The sequence below is a fragment of the Pseudonaja textilis genome, chromosome 2 (genome assembly GCF_049901715.1).
Source record: "Pseudonaja textilis isolate UNSWEBS1 chromosome 2, rPseTex1.2, whole genome shotgun sequence".
NCBI lineage: Eukaryota > Metazoa > Chordata > Lepidosauria > Squamata > Elapidae > Pseudonaja > Pseudonaja textilis.
The window spans coordinates 86,874,431-86,901,084 of NC_141991.1; the positions used below are offsets into that span (position 1 = coordinate 86,874,431).

Consider the following 26,654-nt stretch of genomic DNA (forward strand, 5'->3'; position numbering starts at 1 on the left):
GCACAGACCCAGTATGCAACACTGTAAACCATTTGAAACAGTACACAAGTATGTATATGAAGTTCTTACTTTGCAATCATTAAAGCAATCACAATGTTTCTAACTATTCCATGCCTGCTTAAGAGGCTGCTCGAAGTAGTCTCCACAGGCATACTTGAAAGAGTAAAAACAAAACAAAACATGAAAATAAATCCAGAAACACCTTTTCAAGCAGCTGCATATATTTAGCAAAAAATGTGGCTGTTTTAATGATTTAAACGGAAATGCTTTATATGTGCTTTGCTTTTTATTGCAACTGATGATCGTGCTTATTTTGGAAGTGCCTTTGGAGTGGAAGAAGGAAGTTAAAAATTCTGTAAACATGATGTGGAACCACGCAATCAGAGGGGGCCTTGGACATTCTCTAATCCACCCTCCTGCCCAATTCAGGAATGGCTGTCCAATCTTTCCTTGAACGTCTCCAGTGATAGAGCATACAGAACTCTAGAAGGCTGACCGTTCCACCGTTTAATAGCTCACGTAGTCAGGAAATTCTTCCTTAGTTCAAGTTTGGATCCCTCTCTGTAAAGCCCCATGGGACTTGTTTTATCCTCTGGTACTATGGGAAATCCTCTTCCCTGTTAACATCCTTTAATGTATCAAATCTGCTATCATGTCTCCCTTTAACCTTCTCATCTTTAGGTTAAGCATACCTTTGCCCAAAACCCTCTCCGTTATGTAAACATAGAGAAATAAACATAAGGAAATGCAGAGGCTCCTTACTAGTAACCATTCATTCAGCATCCATTTGAAGTTACAATGATAAATGATTCTTAGGACTAGTCCTTGAAGTTCCTGTCGTCCCAGCATTCCTGCAGTCACATGATTGTCATCTGGATGCTCGACAATCGCCTTGCTGTTATGATACTGTCAGCATCTCACAGTCATTTGCACGCCATTAGTAATCTTCCTAGCTGGCTTCTCACAAGCAAAGTGGATGGGGAGAAGCCGGCAAGTCACTTTGATAAGTTGCTCACATCTTTTTTTGCCTGGAAGCAGCCATCCCTGGCCCAGCCACACCCAGGGGCCTACCTCACAGGTCACTCATGTACCATCTCCCACCCACAGCAGCCGCCCCTGGCCCCCACTCTCCATCATCACACTGTCCTTTCCTTGCCTGCCATCTTCCTTGTGAGCTTCTTGGGACTTTCTTAACCACTGGCAATCTTCACTTCATGGCAGCAACAGAGATTGCCAGGATTGCTGTTGTTAAGTGATGCAGTTACATCCTGAATGAATTAGGCAGGAAGAAACTTCTGGAAAGAAAATCCTCTTCTTTTGTTGTTTGAATACCAATATAGATTGGATTCAAAATTAATCAAACTTAGTATAAAAATTTGAGCTGAAGTTGACTACAGTATGTTATCTTTTCAATAATAACAATTTTGTGGGCTGTGGTTACTGAACAATTATAAAGTTGAGCATTATTATTTGTATTTATAAATATTTTTTTTAGTCCTTGGTATATTCATTTGTCCGTTCCATGTAGCTATTAACCTGCAGTATAGATGGCATGAGATGAACAAGACTGAATAAAGTCAGGACTCAAAAGTCACTGAAGGACCATGGAATCATTTGAGGTATAGGGTTTTGAACTGAAATGGCCTCCTGATGTCTTTGGACTGCTGTTCCCAGAATTCAAGTAATAGGCTGCAAAAAACAGCACAGCAAACAAAACTACGTAAGTAATATTCTTTGATAAACTCCTGAAGAAATTTGGACAGGCCTTTGTAGTGAAGAAAAATAATCCCAGTAGTTTTTCAGGCTAGCAGAATATGAAACTACATCTCTATAATATACTTAGAACTCATACAGTAGAAACAGAACTTGGATAACTCTTCTCGCCTCTCCTATCCACCAATGGAAAAATTAGTAGAATCTTTACACATTCTTGAATACCTCTCAGTAGGGCTGTGTTTCTTCTTTTCTGAAATCATCTGAAGTGCTTCATTCATTAACTTTAAAGGTTCTGACACATTCTGTCTGAACAGCGTAAACGTTTGTCAGTATTCATGGTTTGTTTTATTAACGCCGTGAGAGGGAACAGCCGAAATCTCACGTCCCAGAGGTGCAGCAGCTGTGCACTATTGCCTAACAACCCTCAACACTAAATTGGCAGTTTCTAGAAGGAAAACACCTTTCCTTTAGGCATTTTATCTTTAGTCTCTTGAATGCATAAATATATTTCAGATGAAACCTACTGGATTTGCCATCAAAATGTTTTGATTCTGGCTTCAGCCGTAAAACACCTAACTAATATATGGTGCTATAGTTTTGACTGTTATCCTGTAAAGGAAGTTACACCCTGGCACTTGTCTGTTCATGAATATAGAGTTGAAAAGAGAAAAAACATCAACATGGATCTCCTTAGAAGTATGATCTATTTAAATTCAGTAAGAATACACATTGTGAAACTCTGTTCTGTAATCTAAGGTGTAAAATATGTGCTGCTTCTAAATGGCATCCAGAATCTTGTACATGTGTTACTAATTCTGGAATGCTCACCGCATCTTTTGAATAATATAAGTGGACGATGTGTTGTGTCCAAGGGTCTCATATGTTGAATGTTGTATAGATTGAATATTATGTGAGTGACGCACAGATAAAATTCAGTATCTGATCTCCAGGGTGCTGCAGATTTAGAATCTTTTAGGCGTTCTTAACAAGCCTGTGTTTACTGTACCCTCTTAACTCCATGGGATTATGAATGAGAAGATGGTGGATGGAAGATAATGGTGCACTTTGCTAAGTCTCAGAACGCTACCCTGATGAGATGAGTTATGACATAGAGAACTGCAAGGAAGAAGGATTGCCAAGAATTGGACAGAGTTTACATTTCTTGTACTGGTCCTTGACTTCTGACCACAATTAAGGCCAAAATTTCTGTTGCTGAGTGAAATATGTTAAAGTTTTGCCCCAATTTATGATGTTTTTTTGCTAGAGTGAAATACTGTGGCTAAGTTAGTAACATGGTTGTTAAGTGAATCTGGCTTCCCCATTGGCTTTGCTTGTAAAAAGGTGATCACATGACCCCAGGACACGACAGCCATTATAAATATGAGTCAGTTGCCAAGCGTTTAAATTTTAAGCACATGACCATGGGGATGCTACTACAGTGGTCATAAGTGTGAAAAACTGTCATGATTCACTTTTTCCACTGCCGTTGTAACTTTGAACAGTCACTAAAGGAACTATTTTAAGTCAAGGACTACCTGTATTTGGCATCCTCCTCTCTCCTCAGCCTGATATGCCAAAACCCATCTAAGTAGGCCAGGGTGATGGGCAAGTCACTTTCCACTCTCATTTTCAGCCATAAACTAAGCTAAATGACAGATCTGAGTAAGGGATTGGGGGGAAAGGTTTCTGCACTTCCCTCAAGGAATGATTAGAGCTTCCTGATTCTGAACATTGTTGTTGGTTGTTTTTGTAGTTTTTGTGAATTGATGGACAATATTGTACATTTCATTTCACCCCAAGGGTCAATAACCCTTCTGCAGAAATGTGTCTCAGGAATTGTTTGAGTCCTTATAAACTTATGATTGCACCATCAGTGTTAAAAGCTACCTGCCTTGTCTTCTGCCAGCCTCCTTCTACTGCTTCCAATTTTCTGGAGTACCATCAGTTGTATTCATCTCCATTGGCAAAGGAGGCATGCCTAACAGAATGATTGTACATGAAACTTTTCCACCCAATTGCTATAGCACATCCCCAAAACTTTTAACAATTCTTTTTTGGTGACTAAGTTTATTATCAATTTGTAAATATGGTTTTCTCTTCTTTGGCATAACTGTTTTGGTTCATCCTGAGGTCTAAGCAATTGTTTCTCCAGTGACAAACAAAATTCCTTCTATGATGCAGAAATGCCCTTCCCTATCCTCTAAAAATAATTGGCTTTTCTTTGTCCCTAAAGAATATTTTGCAATTATTTAGGATAGTATTAGAAAAGTCTAAAACTGCAGTTGTTTGCATAATTACCAGAAAGAAAAGACTGGTGAATGATACAATGGGTTTTTTTTTTCCAGGATACAACATAAAAGTCCTATTACTCACGGTAATATAGATTATTTGAAAATTAAGATGAAATTTTTGCATTCTTCCAAAACTTTACCTATCTTCTATCAATTATTTCTCAGAAGCAAATTCCAGAAGGGTGCTTGTATTGTCAGAAGGAACAAAAAAGGAATAAAGGCTGCATAATGACACCTAAAAAGATGACACATCTGTAGGTGTTTGTCAGTACAGAATATTCTTCCTAGTTGATGGGATAGGCAACAGAATGTTCATTTCCAATGTAGTTTTTACACTAAAGATCCTAATTTGCATAGACTAGGCCAGGGGCGTCAAACTCATGGCCCACGGGGTGGATTTGTCACGTGCTTGGCTTGCCCCACCTGGTTTAGTGAAGGGGAAAAATGTCCTGATATGTCATGTCACACCACCATGACGATGCGAGTTTGACACTCCTGGACTAAGCTTAGAGTATAACTAGGCCTCAGTTGAGATATGCCAAGATATGCCAAGCTAACACATGCTGTCCTTACTATTGTATTGCATACTGCTGAAATGATAAGGACATTGTCCGTATCTTTTCTTTCTTACTAAAACGTTTTAGCAAAAGCCTTGATAAATGAAATCAGAGGCCGCTGTTTACGTATCTATTTGTGCATGTGTTTAGGTATGTGTTTACAAACACATGTTTGTGTCTTGTGTGTAGATATGAGAAAAATATGGAATGAATATGTGTGTGTGTGTGTGTGTGTGTGCACCGCTTAGAGAGGGCTATAAAACACTATGAAGTGGTATATAAGTCTAAGTGCTATTGCTATACATACACACAAAATAATGCTTCTTACCACTAAAAAAAACTACAGCAAGGTGTATTTGTGTACTTTTATGATGCTTTTTGCAGTATATTGCATATTTTTTTCTTGTCTTTTTGACATTTCTTTGTCTTTTAGATGCCACAAGATATTTTGTCAGAAGAAAGGAAGAATAATTTTTCTGGTTTTGCTCATACTTGTGGTTAATACTTTGAACTTCCACAATATATTATTTTTTTGCAGTAGCTTTCATTTGACAGATAATGGTATGCCAGGTTGCTGGTAAGTCTGATACACTGTTGATGAGCACCATCTTTGTGCATGCTGGAAAGTGATGTCACAAGAATGAAACATAGGAAACAATTTGGCAAACATGTTGCTCTCTAGTGACATGACCACTTTTTCAGGAGTTCCACCTTCTTACATATAATTTTATTGTTTGAATTTTATATTTATATTAGCCTTTTGTAAATAATCTTGGAAGCTTTTATCATAAGGCAGTATTGGAAGAACTGTAGCACAGAAAATGGGAAAACTGCATCTTCTTTTTTTTTTTAATTAACAAAACAATTTTATTTTTTTCCCTGTGATTATGTTTTAGATTCCTTGTATAAGACATGTAAAAAGTGTGTTTGAATTATAGTTTGGTAGCTACGTAACAATCCAGTGACTGAAGAACAGGCCATTAGCTATTTTGATTAACTGCCCCATGATTTTTTTTTCTGAACGATTTTCTCTTCTGTTTGCCAACTATCTGTAAGGTTACCATTTACCACCAGGATATCATCCAGAATCATTGTTGAAAGTAACATTTTTTCAGAAGCTTCACTGTCCTATTCAGAATGGGACTTGTGTTTCTCTAAAGAGAAAGCCCTATGGCATGCCTTTGTTGAGGTCTACTGCTAAACATGGTTCGCTATCTTACTTAGATGAATGGAAGCGGTGCTGTGATTTCCTCCTTTTTGAAAAACAAAATTGCATTACTCTCTGTGTATGCCTAGCAGATACACCTGCTTAAAATGAGCTCTAATTGCCCTGAAGTGACTGAGTAAGTGAAGGGTTTTAGCTGACAGAGCTATTGCAGCTATACCACACTTGCCTTGAGAACATTTTTAATAAGTTGATCATGCCTGTGAGCTGGCTTGTCACTTGGGAAAAGATCAATTTAATTTGTCCTTTTCACAGTCTCAGAATAAATTCACAATCCAATTTAGTCTTTGAAGTTAAAGAAAGTTTCAAAAGCAAGTTTCAGTTATGAACATAGACAGTATTGGAACAAATACATTCTCTCTGTAATACAGTTATAGTTAATAATGGATATTTTTATAGTGCCCTCCTACATCATTACATTCATAAGGAAGTTTCACAGAATGCAATGGACCTTATTTCCAGCTAATGGAGCAAATCCCAGTTATATTGTGATCTGCCGTTTTCTTGCAGTTTTTTCATGAATTAAGACATCAGTCTCCTTTAAGAAAAAAAGGATATTCAAATTGAAAGAGGTAGCAGGATGGCTTTTTAAAATAAAGTAATTCTTTCAACACTTGCAACTTCTCTTCTGGGAAACTGGCAATTCTATTTCAATTAGGACACTTAACAGTTTACAAAAGGATTGTTTTTATTTTCTTGTTTATTATACTTTACTAATACAGCATTTAGGAAGAAGAGAGAAAAAGGAAAAAAAAACCCAACCTTTTTATACACGCAACTATGCCCAGAAAAATACTAAACATTCTACTGTGGTAAGAATGTGCATAGGAATTCATAGCATTTTCATCTTTGTCATATTAAATCACAGCATGCAAAATATTTCACAACTAGTATTTAATGTGAGGCCTACAGTTAACATTGCAGAGTAGAAAGCTTCTGTTTAATGTTCCATGTCATCTCAATCTCTCCTCCCCCAAGATGCTCCATCCCATTCCTTCTCCCACTCAGTTTTCCATTCCTTCCTCCCCCTTCAGTCAGCATTCCATGGCGATTGAGCATGCTCCTTCTCATTGTTTTAGGGGTTTTCTGTCTCAGGACTTTCCCCCACCTCCAAATCTGCAAACTAAGATTTCTCTTAAATCTGTGTTCCTTCCTTATTTCTGGATTGTGCAATTCTCTCTACAGAAACATCCACATTCAGTTGTCTTCAGTAATATAGGGGCTAATATGATATTCTGCCATGAATCTAAATGACAGGTAGACGGTCTCAGAAAATGACCCCAAATGCTTGTGGTCCTAAATTCCCACCATAAAGAGGGCCAGCCATTGGAAATTGGGATGGGAAAGGATAAATGAGGTAGCAAGGAATGAATTTGGCTAAACTAAACACCTGTATAAATCAAAACTTGTTACTGGTAACAGATAATCAGAGTTGGAATGGACCTTGCAGTTCATCTAGTCCAACCCCCCACCCAAGCAGGAGACCCTACACCATTTCTGACAGATGGCAGTCCAATCTCTTTTTGAAAGTCTAGACTGATGGCGCTCCCACAACTTCTGAGGGCAAGCTGTTCCATTGGTTGATTGTTCTCACTGTCAGAAAGTTTCTCATTATTTCCAGGTTAAACTTCTCCTTGTTCAGTTTCTATCCATTATTCCTTGTCTGGCTTACTGGAATTCACTGATTGTCATTAGGCAAATTTATTTTCCTTTATCCTCTCAGTGATATATTTGCAACAATGGAATAATATAGATATTAATGATTTTCCTTAAAGATCGCCTCAAGATAATAATATATACAAGAAGCAACTTTCTACAAGGATAAATACTAAATAATGATGTAATATTTGCTGAAGGCATTTGCAATTGTTAAATACTTGAGCTTCAGAATAATAGTTAAATACTTGAGCTCTATCTCCCCATTTGAGATCTCTTATCTCTGTTGAATTTCAGTCCTTTATTTTAAAATCGTATTTTCTCTACTTTTCAAATATATTTAACCATTAGTCTTCTGTTGCAATACACTATAGTTCTTTGACTTGAGGGATATTTTTCCCCATAAAACTTATATGCTTCTGGGTTTACGCAGTGGGCTTTTTTTCCTTATAAAAACAATGTACATATTATAAGCCAATACATCATTTCTGTATTTATTGGAGACAAAATTAAACGTAACAAAATTGTGAACTAGTGAAGTGAGGACAAAGGAAGTAGAGTTGAAGGCCAATGGATCATGTGTCAGATCAGATCTTGGATAGCTGTACTCATTATACAGACTGGCCTGACCATTACTTCTGCTGTGATGGTCTGCTAATTTGATATAGCACATGCCAAAGGCAAGCAACTTTTGTTAATGTTATCTTAGAATGCTATCATTTTTTCTTGTTATAACCTCTTAGAACCATTGTTAGACATGATAGGTAATCTTTTGGATAGAAAGTTGCATGAATACTTTAACAACTACAGCTATTAAGTTAGCTTTTGTAATAGAAATGTAATAATGTAAGCAAGCCCTAATGTAACAAAAAGAATTAAACAAGCTTTCCTGGTATTCTTCTGAAAATAGAGAGGAAAGTTCATAAGCTTGTCTTTATGGAAGTATGCTCACGTCATTGGCACTTTGATCCCAAATTTGTCATGTTGTCAATGTTGTACAATGCTTTAACATAGCATAACTATTCATACTTAGCACCTAAAATATAACTCTTGGATCTATTTTTGCAATGGAATTTTAGTTTACTGAATACTCTCTATTGTTAATTTGGATAGATTATGGCAGGCATTTGGAAAAAGCATATGATAGTAGCTAATAAAATGACTCAGTTAAAACTTGGAAAATTGGCATCCTATTCCTGTGCATTCTTGTTCAGAAAAAAAATCTTAACTAGTTTGAGGCTAAACATATGTAAGGGTATAACTTGAATGACAAGTGAATTAGGAAAAAAATACACAAGAACAGTAGAGAACAAAAATGCTTGCATTTTCTTTTTTCAAAGAAAATGAATGTGATTAAGAATATAATTAAACTCCATGATCAAAAGTCTTCAGCATGGTGCCAACTAGAATGAACAAGTGATACGTTGCTTCATTTGCCTAATGTTTCAGCACATAAGCAAAGCATATTAATAAATAATCTAGACTCTGATAGATCTATTATATTAATTATTTATTTATCTTTATTACTTAGCCACTTCCCTGAAGCTTTCTCTGGTTTGTTTGCATTTCTTCTCAATTGGATTAAAAATATTTCCAAAATAAGTGTAACTAAAACTATAATGTGTAGGAGATGACCAGACTGAGCCCAAGGAAGGAGTCAAATGCATCATAAATCACAAATCCCTACGTGCCTGCAAAAGATCTAAGTCCAGCACACCTTAAATGCCTTTGTTATCTCCCGCTCATTTCCCTTGACCACTAGTTGATCAGATTCTTGTAGAGAACGTAAGCTTGTAATAAATCTTTCTACTGCCTGGATCTCCTGATTTCCGAGGCACTTGACATAATGCCCAACAAGTCAGTATAGTAATCATCACACACTAGTGCCACTTTGTCAGAAGTCTGTTCAGCTTCCCACTCTAAAGCCCACTAATATCAATCAAAAAATGACCATATCATAAGGTAAAAAACTGTATATCTTTTGATATAAATAATGTAATCATAGTTAAGCTACACATTCAGCTATCCCTTGCTATGTATGTTGTTGTCTGAAACATGCATATTGAAGACACTAGTGAAAACATTTTGGTCATTCTAATAAGATTATCGCCACAGGAATGGTAAACTACTAGAAAAATTGCACAGCTTGGATACTGCATAGACATTCCCTTGAAGATATTAAAAACACCCCAAATCCTACCATATTTTTCTGGAATTACCTGGATTGTTTCCAAAGCTCATACTATCTTTCAAGGAGGAACTGGAGCCCAGGAAGACTCTCACATTCTGTATCTGTATCAGTTCTGAAGAACTCTAGGACATCTTGAAGAGTTTTAATATGGAATATGGAAAAAGAAGACTTAAGTCACAAGTGAAATGTAAAATTTACTACCCCCCAAACCTTAAATAGCATGTACAATATTTGCAAGATAAACAACCAGAAGAAAAGAGGTTGCTTTACATTGGATTGTTCAGATTTCATAAGACTTAGTGCTACATTTGTACAAGTTTAAAACCAACCTGACAGGCTTGGTTAGTTTTATCTTGGGAGGGAGGAGTTGGGCCGTAGTGTATTACATGAACTCAGCCTGGTTCAACATACTTTGAAAACCCAGAAAGTGGACTCAAAAATAAAATTAAGCATGTTTTGTGAACATAGTCATTGTCATGCCACATAGATATTTCTTCAATATTTATGACTGATATTTTCAAGTGAAAATGATGAAGTTGAAGTGGTGTAAGGCTGTATTGATTTAGGAATTTGGAAGTATTTTCCATTAACTTCTTGCTGTTTGCAGATTTCCCCTTCTATTAGCTATCATTGCCCATCCTTCCTTGGCCTAGATATATTGGACTTGTTTCCCTCTAGAAATCTGTTCACCCTTAAAGGAGCTATGCCTTTTCTTCTGGGAATCTTTACAGTTAGCTAGCCAATCAAAACTTGATCTCAAAACCATTAGATAGAATCCTTTTCCTCAAATCCTTGTTCCTTACAACCAGCTTTCTCCTTCATATGCATGGTTCAGAATATATAGAGAAAATGGCCTACCACTAGTGTTAAAATTGCATGTGCAAAAGTTTTTGTGTGTTGAAATAAGTGGCCATAATTGATTGTTGCATGAAATTCATTGGTGGGCAGAAAGGAAACAAGAGCCAATTTTTTTTTTACTGTATTTGAATATGCAATTTCAGAATATCTTTTTGAAAATGCACTTTTTACATGTTGATTTTTACATTTCATCTGTAAAAACTAATCTATTATCAGCAACTCTGTTTTTTCTGATTGATACTGCTTACTAGCATCTCTAATATTTTACTCATCTCTGCCAAGTAATTTAAACAGCCTTGATGGAAATGGAGAATCTTACTATTTACTATTTTACCACTTAAAAAACTTTAAATCTAGATAGAATAGTCAGAATTACAACAGCAGTCCAGCTATTACAATTGGTCGTGTCATTTGAACCATGAAACCTCAAAATAGAGTCTACCACATTCAGAATGAATACTCTTTTATCATATTTCTGTAACACTGAAGCTGAAACTTATGACAGGCTGGTCCTGTCCTCTGACCAGATAAGATCACAAAATTAAATAAGTATATCGCATGCACTAATTTTAAAGTTTTGGTTCTTTGATAAGAAAACACTTGATTTACTTCAAAAAAAAATGTAGTGGAGATTGTTCTGTCTTTAGCGCATACATTTTTCATACTAACAACATTTTTATATACATACATTAAATCTTGTTTTTTTAAAATAAATATTTCAGGATGCTGTATTTTGCATTGGTATATTTCTGAGCTGTACTGTTAGAGATAAAAATGTGCTATACTAAAATGTTAATTAATTCTATTATTCCACTCAGAATGACTCGAACATTCCAGTACTACAGATAACATTTTAGTAAGTTAATTTCTACATCCATATCCAACCTGAAAGTGTTAATCATTCTTCTCCAATCTGAACATGTTAATCATTAGGAGCATAAGATTGGTTCTTTGAGAGATAATATTGAAGCAATTGTGGCTGAAATGGCAGCTTTTTTTACTTGTACATAGCTCCCAATTTATTTGCATCTCCAGTTAAAATTCCATTTTGATTTCATCATGCATGATGCATAAGGAAGGTGTTTCAAAGAAACTAACCAATGTGGTAGTAGCTAGAAATATTGAACTAACACTTTTTCCCATAGTAATTGCACAATTATTAGATTACATGTAGGTTTTCATTATCATAACTTCTGACTTAATTAAAACCTCCACAGCATTTTCACAAGGGGAACAGAGGTTCCATTTGAAACATAGTTTTTAAATACTCAGGAGAAAGCAAAGTAAAATAAAAAAGCAATTGATTTATGCATACGAGCTCTGAGACTATTGATAATAATCTCTGGAGCTCTTGTCTCGTATGCTTTAAAGTGAGCAGAAGTAGATCAGTATCTTTAAGTAGGTCTCCAGATGATCTGCAGTAAATTGGCAAGGGTTTCTGTCTCTCAGTAATTTTAGGAGTACTGCAGCAAATAAGAACACAGTAAAAAAGTAACAAGTACCACCCACCACGCCAGGAGTTTGGCTTTGTCTCACCTGTTTATTTTCTATTCATTATGGCCCCTGCCTAGCTGGTCTCTATTTATCTACTGCAGCCAATTTGCAAATAAATGTGTAAGATCAAAACTTGTATATGGAGATTATTTTAAACTATGGGTCATGCTTTGCATTAGACAATCATCCAGTCTCTTAACAGCATTTTTCATCATTCCTTTCCTGCATCGTACTTCATTTTTTCTTAAAGCTCAGGTTCAGAATTGTGGCCAAGAGGGGTACAAATAGGCCATCTATCCCCCAAGGTAGATAAGGCTGAACATTTAAATGTTCCGTTTGCAATTTTTGGAGGTGGGTACGGTTAAGGTTTTATAACACCGGTTGGTGTCTTAGGCCTTGAAGAGGTTAAGATACCCATTTCATACTCTTATTCCATCCTTCAAGATTCTATCTCAGCCCTCTTATGAAATATAACCCATTACATATCACCCAAAGCCTGGTGCAACCCTTGTGGCTTTTAGATTCTAATGTAAAGGAAAAGTCTCTAAAGTTTGAAACTTTCTTTAAGTACTTTAATTGAATTGTCCCTGTACAAATGAGTCAACCTCAAGACTGTAAAAGAGATAGAATTCCTGAAATGTCTAAGGTTACCCAAAAAGCAATGTCGACCACAAGCAACTGTTAGGCAGATGGAAGGTAAATGGTGATACTGTTTCTGCCATATAAAATGTAGTGTGGGGAATTGTGGGGAATTATGGGGACAAGCAACAGCTGCAGGTCCTCTTAGGTGGATTCAGCTCTTGTCTTTGCTGATTTAATTGAATAATAAGGTTGTCTTTCTGTAACATTACTATTTTATAACCTCTTAGTCAGTGGCAGCCAGAGATGCTTCAAAGGTGTTAGAAGACAAATTCAGTTTGCTCTTCTAGAATCTTACTGAATTCAAAATAGAGTTCATTCCCTTGCAATAGTCCATCTGATGCCTTAGTTTCTTAGCATATTTTGGACAGAAAGAATTCTTTTCCACACCTAAGGTAATTTTCCATTTCCTATGGGATAGTGAGTCTCCCACAGCTTGGAACGGGCTGCTGAACCTATTTGGGGTGAACTTTTGGAGAGACATAGTAAGTGGTTTTATTCTTGTTCAGAGCCTAATTTAATTCCATATTTGGAGTTAAAAAATCAGATTTCTCATATTGAAATATATTGTTCCTGATTAACAATGTTGCGAGGGATTCATATTTTTTCTCTGTATGTGTCCTCTGGCTATATTTGAATCCCTGGGCATCTTGTCTGATTCTGCTTCTATCCTCTACTTGTGGGTTTTTTTATCTGGGTTATGTGGTGAATATCTGTTGAATCATCATGTAGCAATCTGTGATTGAGGCCAGATAGTCTTTCATTTTTCCTATTGACTTTTTAGAGAGAAGTGTGTGCTTTTTAAAACTTGGCCTTTAATTACAACCATTATACTAGCTCCTCTAGATTTTGTGTTGCTCTCAGGAGACCCAAACAATATAAATCTCCCAAATGTTCAAGAGATGAATATTGTGTGATTGTAATATTGATATGTGGCTGAGAACAAAAACAGAAGTGATTTATACGCTGGAGGAAAGAATGCATTTTGTATGTCTTGGGAACTTTTTGGTTTAAACAGTGTTTACAGTAGATTGGTTCTAAAATGGAATTTTAATAGCTTTTCTGAGGTTAGTAGAATTCAGATTTTTTTTTTTAAAGGGCTGTTCGTCATTTTCTCAGTTCCAGAGCCAAATACCAGAAATGTACCAAGCATAACAACTATTTTTAATACTCAATTTTCTTGTTTTATCTTAAAAGCAAACCAATGGTTTTAAGTCACATTAATCATGCTATTAAAAAAAACCTTTAGTATTAACATCCAATAATTTTTCGCATCTAACAAGGTAAGATTCAGTATTTTGGGACTTTGCACAGATACCCCTCAAAACCCTCATAGGTCTGTTTTATTTAGCTAGTGGAGACATGGGTGAAAGTTTACAGCCAAAATTGATTTGGAAGAAATGAAACCTAATCAGTTGAAGGAGCAAATGTATGTTAATGCCATGAAATGAAGTAGATACTGATCCCCTTTCTCTGCTGAATAATTACATGATGGAAAGTGAAGCTTCTCCTTATTCACTTCAAGTGCCATAGATTTTCCTTTTGCTCTTCACACTGTGAATTTATTCTCATTTTTTTCTATTGCTTTATAAGGGATAGTACACAAATGCTTCATCTCTAATGTAATGAATGTAAATTGTCCTATTGCTCAGTGTTGACCATAAGTGAAGTACTTTGCACCTTGACACTTCGAAAAGTGTTGGAAATTCAAATCCCATTATATACTCCCAGCTTGACCTAATTGCAATCCCAAAAGCTTTAAAAGATGCCTGGTACCAACTTAGCCAATAAATGTCACCAATTACTACATGTCATCGATAACATTTATATGCTGTGGTATTAAAAATAATTTTTTACCACAATTAATGGGTTTGCATGCATACGTAATCTCAAATTCCCCCTGCCTTTCTCCTTTGGGTCTACACCCAAATGTAATAGCATTTTAGTACATTCTTGGTATGTTATTATGTGCTGTCAGCTGCTAAATAAACCAGCTTTAATGTTTGGATTATTCTTTGTCCTTTGTGTATTAAATTAGAGTTTGTTTAAAGCCACAACTCCTAATGTACATTCAGCCAAGGTGGAATATGTTGTAATGAACTTGAAGTCTAGTTTATATCTGTTCATAATCATGTTAGAGGAAAGGCAGTAAGAGAATTTGCCTTCCAACAAAGGGTCCAAACCAGAGGTGGTATTCAGCAGGTTCTGACCAGTTCTGGAGAACCGGTAGCAGAAATTTTGAGTAGTTCGGAGAACTGGCAAATACCACCTCTGATTGGAGATTTTACAGTATCCTCCCCCTGCCACGCCCACAGAACCAGTAGTAAAAAAAAAAAGATTCCTACTACTGGTCCAAACTGCCCTTTCTGCCCAAGTAGGAGTCATGCAACTACACTTTTTGTTATTTATTCTTCTATCAACACAGGTTATTTAGATCCAAATCATGACCCAACCACCCCCATCGTGGAGAAAAGAAAATACGAACCTTTCCTCCAAGCCTTTTTGCTTAGAAAAGAGAGGGATGTTTCTTGAACTGATTTGCTGCTATTTTTAAAAAGTTAATCTACAATAATCTTCAAATTATGAATAAAAAGCAGAGGTGGAGCTGCACAATTTGCATGTTACCACATCTACCATATTTTTACCATATAGTTGCCTACCTACTATACTGCAGTGTTTCCATGCTTTGGCAATGTGCAGATATATGGCCTTGAGTTCCCAGAATTCCTTATCCACCATGTCATTTGCTGAGAATTCTGGGTACTGAAATCCACTCATCTAAAACTTAGCAATGATTGGGAACCACTGATCTGAAACTATATTATCCATTCTGACTGGCAATAATCTCTAAGGCTTAATAGAGAAGCATTTTCAACTGTATCTATCAATGCCATAAATTAGATTTGGGATCTTCTACGTGTGTGACAGATCCTTGACCATGAAACTATATTCCTGATAGCTTATGTAACTCTGTAGTTTACATTGATCTGTGGGTATGGTCACTAAGTGTTACTTTAAGTATAGCTGCCTGTGCATTAAAACATTCCAAACCTTTTGGGGGTTAGACATCTCTTATATGGTTGTAATTTTCCTTTCACTAGAAGCCTGGGGTTGGTAGGGATTAATCTTCCCATTATAACAGTTTATCATACAATGAAAAGTATTAATGTGTGGAAATGTTTTGCCACTTTTCCTTCCCGTTCTTCTTCTGTGGAGGGTGCCTATTCTAAGTTAGTAGGTATATTGCTTCAAAATGCTTACAACAGCACGGCTGCATTTTTAATATATTTTTTTTCATTTCCCTAATTCCTCTTCTGCTTCAAGCCAACTCAATACCCCTATCCCCATCACAAAGGGTAGCTGACAGGTGTCCGTGCTATTAAGCCTTGGCACTATAAATAAATTATTCATTCATTTCCTTTTGGATAATTTCCTATTGTATAAACAAAACATGCTATCCTGTTTGGGTTTTTTTTTTTTTAAATAACCACTGGCCTTAACTTCCTGTTCATCAGCTAGGAATGAAGCTGGCACTTTGGCTGTACAGCTGCTTTTCCAACTCATTTGACATAATCAGATTCTTTGCATGTATAAATTGCATAAATAAATACATACAAAATTGTGTTATTTTTTTAAAAAAACTACTGAGTTTCTAAGTGTTCTATGTTGATTCTTTTCTCTTTATTAGCAAAGATGAATCAGCTCATACAAAAGACCCTGGAGACAATTACACACATATTTTTTTGTTCCTTGGGAACACCTCTGTGACATTTATAGAGTGCAAGGTATTGAACTGTGTTTGAAGAAACTGAAGTACTATTGTTTCTGTACAAAAGGTTATATTTCTTAAAACATTTCCCATTAAATCCCTCCTTCTTCACCATTGCAGTGGAGCCACACTGTCTGATAATAGTACCATACTTGTCATCTCTTACTAGATAACAGAGGAGAAGGAGGGCCATTTTAGAGCCTTTTAAACATCTAAGGAGCAGATACAAATTGCTTCTTTCTAGTAGTATTAAATGTGGATTAAGTTTGTGAAAGCACACAAGCTCTACTGAGTTGAGGTTACTGTACCAGAAAGTGATAACTGAAAATCAGTTGCAACTTAGTCATAAAACATTGTTAGTTTACGACTTTGATGTACAGCCTTTGATTCAGGACTGTTAGGCTTTATCATAGCCTTACACAAATTTATGATTAAAACTTCCGCTGTTCAGTTGCCTGAGAGTATTTCCTATTAAGCCTATCTGTAGGCTACTGAGATTACAACAAAGTACTGTTTTTTTTCTCCATATCTCTTTGCTCTGTAAGTAAATATAAGGAAAGGTTAATACCTTAAAACTATTGTCCCTGTTTATCAATTTTATCTTTACAGATAAAATTGTGTGCTTTTGCTTTTCCAACAGCTATTATTTAAAAAAAGAACATTGAAAGAGCAGGTGTTTCTCACCTCTTCATGTCTGCCACGTAGTTAGGCAGTTAGGTGTTAATACAATGTTGGTGAAATTCCCAGGTTGTGGCTGAAATGTTTTCTCTTATAAAAAGTTGTCAATTATTAAGGCCCCTCAGGGCTTCTGACTGAATTTCTGGAAGGAGGTTGGTTAATGACCCACACTCCGGCCTTTGCAGAACTCAAAACCTTTCTTCCCATTTATTCATTTAGTTTTGTTAAGTATAATATCTCATTTTACTGCATTTGGAAAGGATTCATCAGTTATCTTTGGCTGCATGTTTATATTATGGAAGTACCCAAATGGTCTCCTCAGAGGTAGAACTTCCGCTATGGATTAGGTCTGCTTTATCTATCATCATATTGCCAATAGTGTTTGTGCTGTTAATATTTGTCCTCGTATCTTTGACATCTATCCCTTTACCCCACAAAGGACAGAACTGGCTGTCAAATATCTTTCTCTCAGCTTGCTAATTTGAAAATAAACCTACTGTTCTTAGTTGGATTTGTGCACAGATTTGTAGGCAGAATATTGTATCCTTGGGCTGTTTTTACAGAAAGAGATATATGCCACAATATTGTCTGGAAATCTGCAAAAATAACTGGGATATACACAGAGATGAACAAAAATAGTGTCTAAGTTTGGCAATATAACTAGAAAGGACATGAGCCAGGGAGAGGTTTTTACTTCAGAAAAATTGTACTTACTTGGATCTTTCTGGTTCCTCTGAAAATTCACCTTATATATTTTAGTGATTGTTCAATTTATTTTTAATTTGATTTGAATAGCCAGCCAGTCATCTATCTCATTTGTGACTTTAGATGGCTCACATAATTAAACCAAACAACAAAATCAATAACACAAATAAAAAATTCAATAAAAGCAATAACTCCCTTAAAACCAAATTAAATCCCAATTAAAACCAGAAATTAAAGTTACTAACAGGTCAATATTTGAAGATTGTTTTTTAAAAAAAAAAAAACTGGTAATCCCCAGTATTTGAAATTGCCATGACTTTTTTTTCCACTTAATGTATGTCTTCTGAAGTGGGATATCATGGCCACTTAATCTTTAATGACCCACTATAGTCCTGGAGTAAACTCAACAGGGCAAAAACGTCAGTGGACCAGCTCACCTGTTACAACTTGTCTGGTTTTTCAGAGTGGCAGGAAAGGCCCCCTGGCAGATGTCCCGTTCTCTGGGTCTTTTGAATTTCTAAGACTGAGGAATCTGCCTTTTCCTGTATTGCTCTCAAGTTATGAGAACACTCCTTTCAGACAGAGTTTCATTTAATCAGCATTTATGCAGTTTCTAAAGATAAATCACTTTTAACAGATGTTACATTGTTAGGTGGCTATAATATTTATTTTGTTGTTTTTAAACTGAATTATTACTTTGCAATATTTTCTTTTTTGCCATTAATGCTGTTTACCACTTTAATTGCTCAACAGAAGCAGTACAGTACAAAAAAAATTGAAGTGTTTTAAATAGCATTCTTTAATTGACATTTGTGTTACACTCCCATCTGCTTTGCAGAATTGGGTGACTTGAAATGTTGGAGTAATAATGCAAGAATGGTTGCATTGTTATAGCACTGGGTGGAGTCGTCCCCGTCATCAGTTCCATAAATTAAATATAACTTTGTGAAGTTTGTTTTCCTTGTTTGTCTCATTGATAGTATATACTATTGGAGGATGGGGAAAGAAAAGAATAAGTAGTACTTCTACATAATCTCAGCAATGGCAGCATTTTTTCCCCTCATTTATCCCAACATGAACTGTGAGATGGTTTCCTCCTTTTGTAAAAATAATAGGCTGAAGTTGAAAAAGTGAAAGAAATAGAATTATAAAGTGGAACAACTATTTCACACTGCATATCAGAAATGGCACCAAATGCTTGAGTGATATTCCCATATTTAAAAAGTACACAGAAAAATATGCTAATCTATGCACTTACTACATTTAGTTTCAAATAGCAATAGCACTTAGACTTACATACCACTTTACTCCGCTTTACAGCCCTCTCTAAGCAGTTTTACAGAGTCAGCCTATTGCTCCCAACAATCTGGGTCCTCATTTTATCAACCTTGGAAGGACGGAAGGCTGAATCAACCTTGAGCCTGGTGAGATTCAAACTGCCAAATTGCTGACAGCCGATAGTCAGCAGAAGTAGTCTTCAGTATAGCACTCTAACCACTGTGCCACCAAGGCTTTCGTTTCCTTCTCATGTTCCTTCTGAGTTCCAATTTCTTGAGCTATATCATGCTTGTTACACACAAATGGGGATCCTACCAAAAACTCTATGAACTGTAGAAGGCTCAGAAGAGGCTGTCTGTAAGTGAATATGTGAATATACAAAAGAACACTCAAATAATTAGTTACAAGTAAATAACCAGTTCTTTTAAACTAGTTTTAGATCTTGTAAATAGTATGAATTGTTCCTCATCTGATTGTTTCAACATTTAAATATGTGTATCTAATGCCATCCTGAATTATATGTTTAAAAAATTCAGAAATTAAGCTATGTGAAGCAGTTCAGTACATGTGAGACCTGATAAAAAAGTTGGCTGCTATGAAGCTGTTTTTGTATGTTTCTAATGTATGACTTTGTCTTATGACAGGAACACTGTAATGGCAAGTATTCAGTAATTATTTCCACTATTTGTAGTGAATGACGCACACCACCTAAGACAAGATTAAAGGTTTTGTTGTAATAAACTACTGTACAACCAGAAAAAATAATCAAGGAATGTAGCTTTATTATTCTGGTTACTATAAGTAGCTCTGATCCAAATGCTGAAAGGGAAAACAAAATACATATTTCCAATGCTTATTAAACTATACAATGAATTATACTTGTCAACACTTCAGCCTGAGAAATAGGGACAGGGCTAATTTAATGCTTCATGGATTGTACAATATGCAAAAATTTTGAATGCAGAAAAAATAGATTAACCTGCAGATGGGAGGCAGCTGATTAGGGTTATTAATTTATTATTTTTACCTTTATCAGGTATCCTTAACAAGCCACAAAAAAATCTTACTTTCAGCAGTGGGAATATGATAAATACTGCACTGATAAACTAGATAAAGCATATCTAGAAAAAGTCCATATAATGGGGTGGGGGGGAGAAGCAAAGGCAATCTAGGGATTATAACATGAGCTGTTGAAACCATATTTATTGATTTCAGTAATCTGGAGCCTGTTTTTGTTTTGTTGTGGGATCAAACACTGAAAAATTTGATCGTTCCAAGAAATTTCTGTCAATTGGTATGAATGAGTTATGCAAGGCCAGAGCTGAGACTGCAAGTTAAATATAAGCATCCCTGAGAGCCATATATTCCTACTGTTGCAGAGTAGAGAAAAATGCTGATAAAGAATTGGTGGCTCTGGGAAATTGCATGAATTCACAGAAGATCCATCAAAGAACTTGATTCGTACATAAGTAACCTATTTTTCATCCCGATCTCTGTAATGCATATACATGGATGACTAGCTGTTTTATTACTAAAGTTTAATAATTGTTTCATTTGGAATACATTGGGGAGAGGGACCCAGTGTTTTGGATGGGCCTTAGCAAATTAAATACTGTTTAATTGTTTGACCCACATAGAAGGAAAGCATCAAATTAATGGTGCAATCTCTAACATCAAGAGACTGGAAGAAAGGATAGGTAATAAAAAGTCCTGAATCAGTTGGAATGTCAATATGGATTTTGGAAGAAGGCATATCTGGTGAAGGATTACTTTATTCCTATGAAAAATGAGGAAGTATAATCTTTATATAAGGCACATAATTTTCTTGCTTGCCAAGCTGATATTATAGAAAGGTAAATTACTATGATAGTAATAGGTGATAGATGAATGGAAGTAGTAGATTATAAGTTTGAAAATGTTTATTATGGAGCTTGATGAAGGAAAGGCATCAGGCAGGGAACAAGTAAGAATACCAGCTGATAAGGTTGAATGAAACATTTTATGAAGCCCTTCACTTTTTGATTAGAAAAGAGGAGGTACTGTCTTTTTGTTATGACACATTCTATAAAAAATTCCATTTAGCTGCATAATCAGCTCTTTTGAATTGCTTTTAAGAAGCCATAGGACTGTTCTTGGCCTTGGATCTGAAGTGTGATAGAATCCAATCCTCTGAACTGTAAAATGGAAGGAATCAAAGTTCAGATGATATACATACCACAATAGATAGATAGTAGACAAGGATGGTTTAGGACGTGATATTTTCAGTGAGTGATACAACAGAGAACTTGGGCTTCTAAGCGGGATAAGGATGCAGTTGGTCAAATTTCTGCACATGCTCGCAAAAATGGTGATCAATGTGGGGAATCAATAAAAGATATACAACAAACCTGCTCCACAAGATCAGATGGTTTTTTATTGTGATGGGGATATATTTACCCCTTTACCTCTTAGGTATTAACAAATGTCCCAAGATATAAATCTGTGGTGGGATTTGATAGATACAGTGTAGGATGCAAGCTCCATTTTATCAAAACAAATGTTTGGTTAGGACATATGTATTCCATGCAATATAGATTCTTAACGATAAAATGGAAAGTATGAAGCACCAGTTCTCTGTAGGATTGTGTTGCACTTTGGATCCAGAGTTGAAAAAGTGCATCAGAGTAAGCAGATACCTCTTTTAAAAAGCTATGTTTCTCCAGGACTTCTGCATATTTAGGCGAGGTAAATGCTTAGTTGTTTGACCTGAATCAACTGTTGCCCCTAAATGTTAATATATGTGGTCTAATTCTTCCAACTTAAATGATAGACGTGATATCCTGAAGGAGATGAATACTTCTGTGATGAAAAAAAATTCCCTTGAAACAGAATAGCATGTTCCATTGTTTCAGAATTACCAAATTTCCTTTCTGCTTTGGAATATGTAGGTTGAAAATAACCTTAGTGGTTCAAAGCACTTCAAAGAGCATGGTCCAGCCATGGTTTTTGCTGGCAGGGGAGGGTCATTAAAAAGAATGGCACGTAATGTGCATGGTAACTTTCTTTCACATTTCTTTCTTCCTCTCTTAAATCAGACAAGGCTCCTTTTGGGTAGCACACAGAAAATCTTTGCACCCAGAACTAAAGATATCCTTGACTTCTGAAGACCGAAGTGTTGGTTGGTGGTTATTTAGCAACTGCCTCAAATATTTCATAATCTAGAAACAATTGTTCAGCAAATCAACTTCCTATAGTTATTGCAAAACCAGAAAAGTTGCTTAACCAGTGTCTTTTTAAATGCTATATAGCAAGAATCCCCAACTCCCGGTTTGCAGACTGATAGCGGTCCGTGGAACCAGGCTGCGCAAGCATACACAGGTCCATTTGTGCAAGTGGCAGGCGCACATGCGAAACACTCCGCTCCCCCCTGCCGCCACCACTGCTTCCTCCACCACTGCCAGTGGTTGGGGATTGCTGCTCATCAGAGGTGGTATTCAGCAGGTTCTGACCAATTCTGGAGAACTGGTAGCGGAAATTTTGAGTAGTTTGGAGAACCGGCAAATACCACCCTGACTGGCCCCGCCCCCATCTATTCTCTGCCTGCTGAATCCCAGCTGATTGGCTGGGTCTTCTTTTGTTGCCCTGCACAGGAGAATGGAGCTGGAAAGCAGGATAGAGAGGTGGGGAGAGAATGGGATTTTGTAGTTACCTTGCCTCAAGAGTGGAGATTTTACAGTATCCTTCCCCTGCCACACCCACCAAGCCATGCCACGCCATGCCCACAGAACCGGTAGTAAAAATTTTTGAATCCCACCACTGCTGCTCATCAATTATACCGTCACTAACTTCTGCTAATCCAATAGCAAAAGTTAGTTAACACCATTATAATTCTGATTTAAGTTACATATTGGTCTCGAAAGGTAGCCTTTCTAACTTAGAAAAAAAATGCCAAAATATAAAGAATCTTTGCAAATATAAGAAATAAGATGATAACCACTTTTATTTATTTAATTTCTTGTTACCGAAGCACAGAGCTTGCAAATCCCACCAAACAGAGGGTTACAGCCAATCTTAGAATGGTTTTTATGAGACACATCTAAATAACTGATTTTTTTCCATCCTCTTTTTGCAGACACCAGTCATCAAGCTCGTCCTATATCCCACAGGCCTTATTACACCTTGCCCAACGGTAACCATGAGAGGAGATCTGTCCTCACCATTACTGAGCCTCCACGATTCCACTTCCAGGCCAAAGGAAAAAACATCCGCCTGGACACCCATTCTCGGAAGGCCATCCGAAGGAACAGTTTCTGCAATGGCATCACATTCACTAATCGTCCTATTCACCTCTATGAGAAAGTGCGTCTGAAGCTGGTATCTGTACACCATGGCTGGAGTGGAGCGTTGCGGTTTGGCTTCACGACTCATGATCCATCACAGATGAGTGCCGGTGACATTCCAAAATATGCCTGTCCAGACCTGGTAACCCGACCAGGCTTCTGGGCTAAAGCTCTGCCCGAGAGGTTTGCATTAAGAGACAATGTCCTGGCATTCTGGGTTGATCGCCACGGGAGAGTTTTCTATAGCATTAATGATGAAGAGCCAGTTCTGTTTCACTGTGGCGTCAAAGTCTCTGGTCCTCTCTGGGCGCTGATAGATGTCTATGGAATCACTCATGAAGTGCAAATACTAGGTAGGTGTATTCTAGATGCTAGTCTTAAAAAAAAACACAGGAACTGTTATATGCTGCCTAGGAAGCCAAGTTGAAGTTCTGAACTTTGAAATAAAATTGCTGCAGATTGTTTTTCTCCCCCCACCACCCTTTGTCATTTATATTTTGATTGAAGTAGGAAGCTAGAAGTATCAGCAAATATTATTGGGAAAAAAAGTAGGACATATTCCATTTATGGTTCCAATGTCATATGCAGTAGTTTCTTGAACTGACCTTTGGTCACATATGAACAATCTTATTCCCTCAGTTAGCCTCTTGAAAAAAGGCATTTTTAAGTGAAGCTGTTTAAAATGTAAACTGCCGGTGCCGATTTTCATTTTCATTCGGTCACCCAATTCTTTCACTGTGCTGAAATATTGTTTACCCAACACATTTAAAAAAAAATCATCCTTTTCCTAGATTAACATTGACCATAAACGAAAGAGATGGCCTGGATTCATCCAATATTAAACCACAAAAATTAAGCAAAATTATAATTAGCAAACTTTAGAGTGAGGTAGTTAAGAAGTAGTTCCAGGCTTTTAACTGACCTGATTGAATATGTTGTGAATGCAACCTAAACGTATTCACTTTCATTCCATAGAAGAAAGCCTTGCAAAATTCTTAAGAGGTTGATTATTTTCCAAGCAAAATTAACCTTTTGAGGTTTTTTTTAATCTGAAGACAATGTTGGGGAAAAAAAGGCAGACTCTCCTTGTCTTCCCATTAGAACAGAATTGGATAATATTCGAAGCTGCTAACAAAGCTAACAAAAGAAATGCTGAAAACTGGGCAGGTTCTAACAAGGGACTATGGAGAAAAATGCTCATCCAAAAGTCGCTATGGTATCCCTCAAGAAGTGGTTATTGGCCTGTACTACAGAACGTTGGTGACTCCATTGTTCTAAGCCACCCTCTTCTTGCTCAATCAGATGACCAGAAATGGAGCCATCATTAAGAGACTGGAAAGACCCCAAATATCTCGTTCATCAGGCTATCTTAGCCTGGAAGTGTAGATGACATTTAGCAGTCCAGCCTTCATGGAAGCTCAGCGAGTTGAGTGTAGGAAGCCTTCATTGCTATGATCTCCTGAGCATGCATGTAACAGCAGCTGCACACTAATACAAAGTTAGCATGTGAGAAGTTGGTTTCTCAAAGGAAGTATTGAACTCCAGAGGAAGAGGCAGGATATAAGCTAATAAATATTCTTTTAAAAAGTCCTATGGAAATCTGTCTTTGTGTTCTCTAATATGACCAATTTGGATTTTAACTAAATTATGCAGTAATAAATATATGCGGGCAAAGGTTTAATGCTTCTATTATCCCTTCATAACATGTGTCTATTTCCTGATAAGGTTGCAAATTTTTGTTCTTAGTTTCAATTAGGCTTTAGCTTTTGGAATCGTGTATACCAGTGACTGTGAAGGCCATGTACATGAAAGAAAGTTTCGTTCGTTCATCCTTTGACTTCCTAGGATGCTAGCTGTATGCATCTTGGTCCAAGGAAGGACTATCCTCTTCTTTCTTCTGCAGTGTAGGCTTTACATCTGTTATCTCCTTTAAAGGCTACTTATGAGTCTCACATTACATTCCAAACCTATCATGCTTTTTAAGTAAGATCTGCACCTCGGTGGAAAAGAAACACCACTTTTCTGTCTATCTGAAACTCCAGCATGGACAACAGGATTGTGATTTTCTATCTGAGAGATTGAAAGTTTTGTTCTCCTTCACCCCACTTCTTTTGTGATTCTTATCTCATGTAGTCATGGACTTAATTCCCTTGATTTAACACCAATTTCTACAGAGTTTAGGATGTGGGAGGGGAAATGATTTCACTCATCCCATCTAGAAATACAGTTCCTACTTTTGTCTTTTCAGGCAAGTCTGTTAGGATATGTTTACAGAAAATTAGGAAGCGTGATTTTCAGTTCATGCTTGTGATGCAGACTGCAACTACTCTCAGAACATGCCTCTGGTGTAATATGGGTTATCTGACTAAAGCTGCTGCCAGTCACCCTGTTTTACCTTTTTGGTGTTTACTGCATCTCTCTGCAGCTCTATAAGAAAAGAGTCCCTTCCTGCTATTATAGACATGATTGCAGAGGATAATTTAGCTTCAGGGTAATGTTATGTGATGTTCTATAAATGATATAATGAATACATTGATGGGACTTGTCAGATTATGGTTTAAACACACATCCATAAAAAGCAAAGGCCACTTTTAAAAAATCAGTTTTTTAAAACCTGCCTCTATTGGTTTGATTTCTGAGGCCTTCCAACCCAACACTGACTCTTGTCAGTGTTAAGATGCAGTATAGCACAGCACAACACAACACAATTATAACAGAAGGCATAATAGGGTAGAACAGACATACATTAACCAATACAGGAATTCCACATCTGATAGACACAGTCCAACCTATCTCAGAATTTGGCAAAAAGAATTTTTTTCCGTATAAATCTTGAAAGACTGAGGTATTGAACCACCACAGCAATACAGTTCTGGTGCCCAACAGAGAAGACATGTTTCTGAAGTCCCACCAGATAATAAGCATGTCAGAAATTTGTGGCTAGGCAAGAATAATAGGAGAGAGAGAGACAATGCATTTGTCATTAAGTTTTATAGGTAATGGCCTGTATCTTAAATTGAATGCAGAAACCTAATCTATTTACTCACATAGCAGAGGCTTTACATGTCAACCCTATGAAGTACATCAGAATAGAGCACCAATGTCACAAGAATAGCTATGTTCTATTAATATAAGATATACCCCATTGAGTCATTGAAGAGCCAACCTACTATCTCTTTTCCAGAGTGCAGGGAATACTTATGCACTAGTTTCTGTGATGGCTTTTGAATATTCTCCTCAAGACCATTTTTGTGGCGCTCTACACCCATAAATATCCC

General features: G+C 36.6%; 1 protein-coding gene across 1 annotated transcript in view; it reads left to right on the forward strand.

Annotated features, from left to right (window-relative positions):
- The window catches only part of NEURL1B (neuralized E3 ubiquitin protein ligase 1B), a 59,044-nt gene that overhangs the window by 21,828 nt on the left and 10,562 nt on the right, over nt 1–26,654 (forward strand). Inside the window, exon 2 of the mRNA XM_026696379.2 lies at nt 23,169–23,729. Coding sequence (XP_026552164.1) covers nt 23,169–23,729 — 561 coding nt within the window. The remainder of the gene's footprint in view (nt 1–23,168; nt 23,730–26,654) is intronic.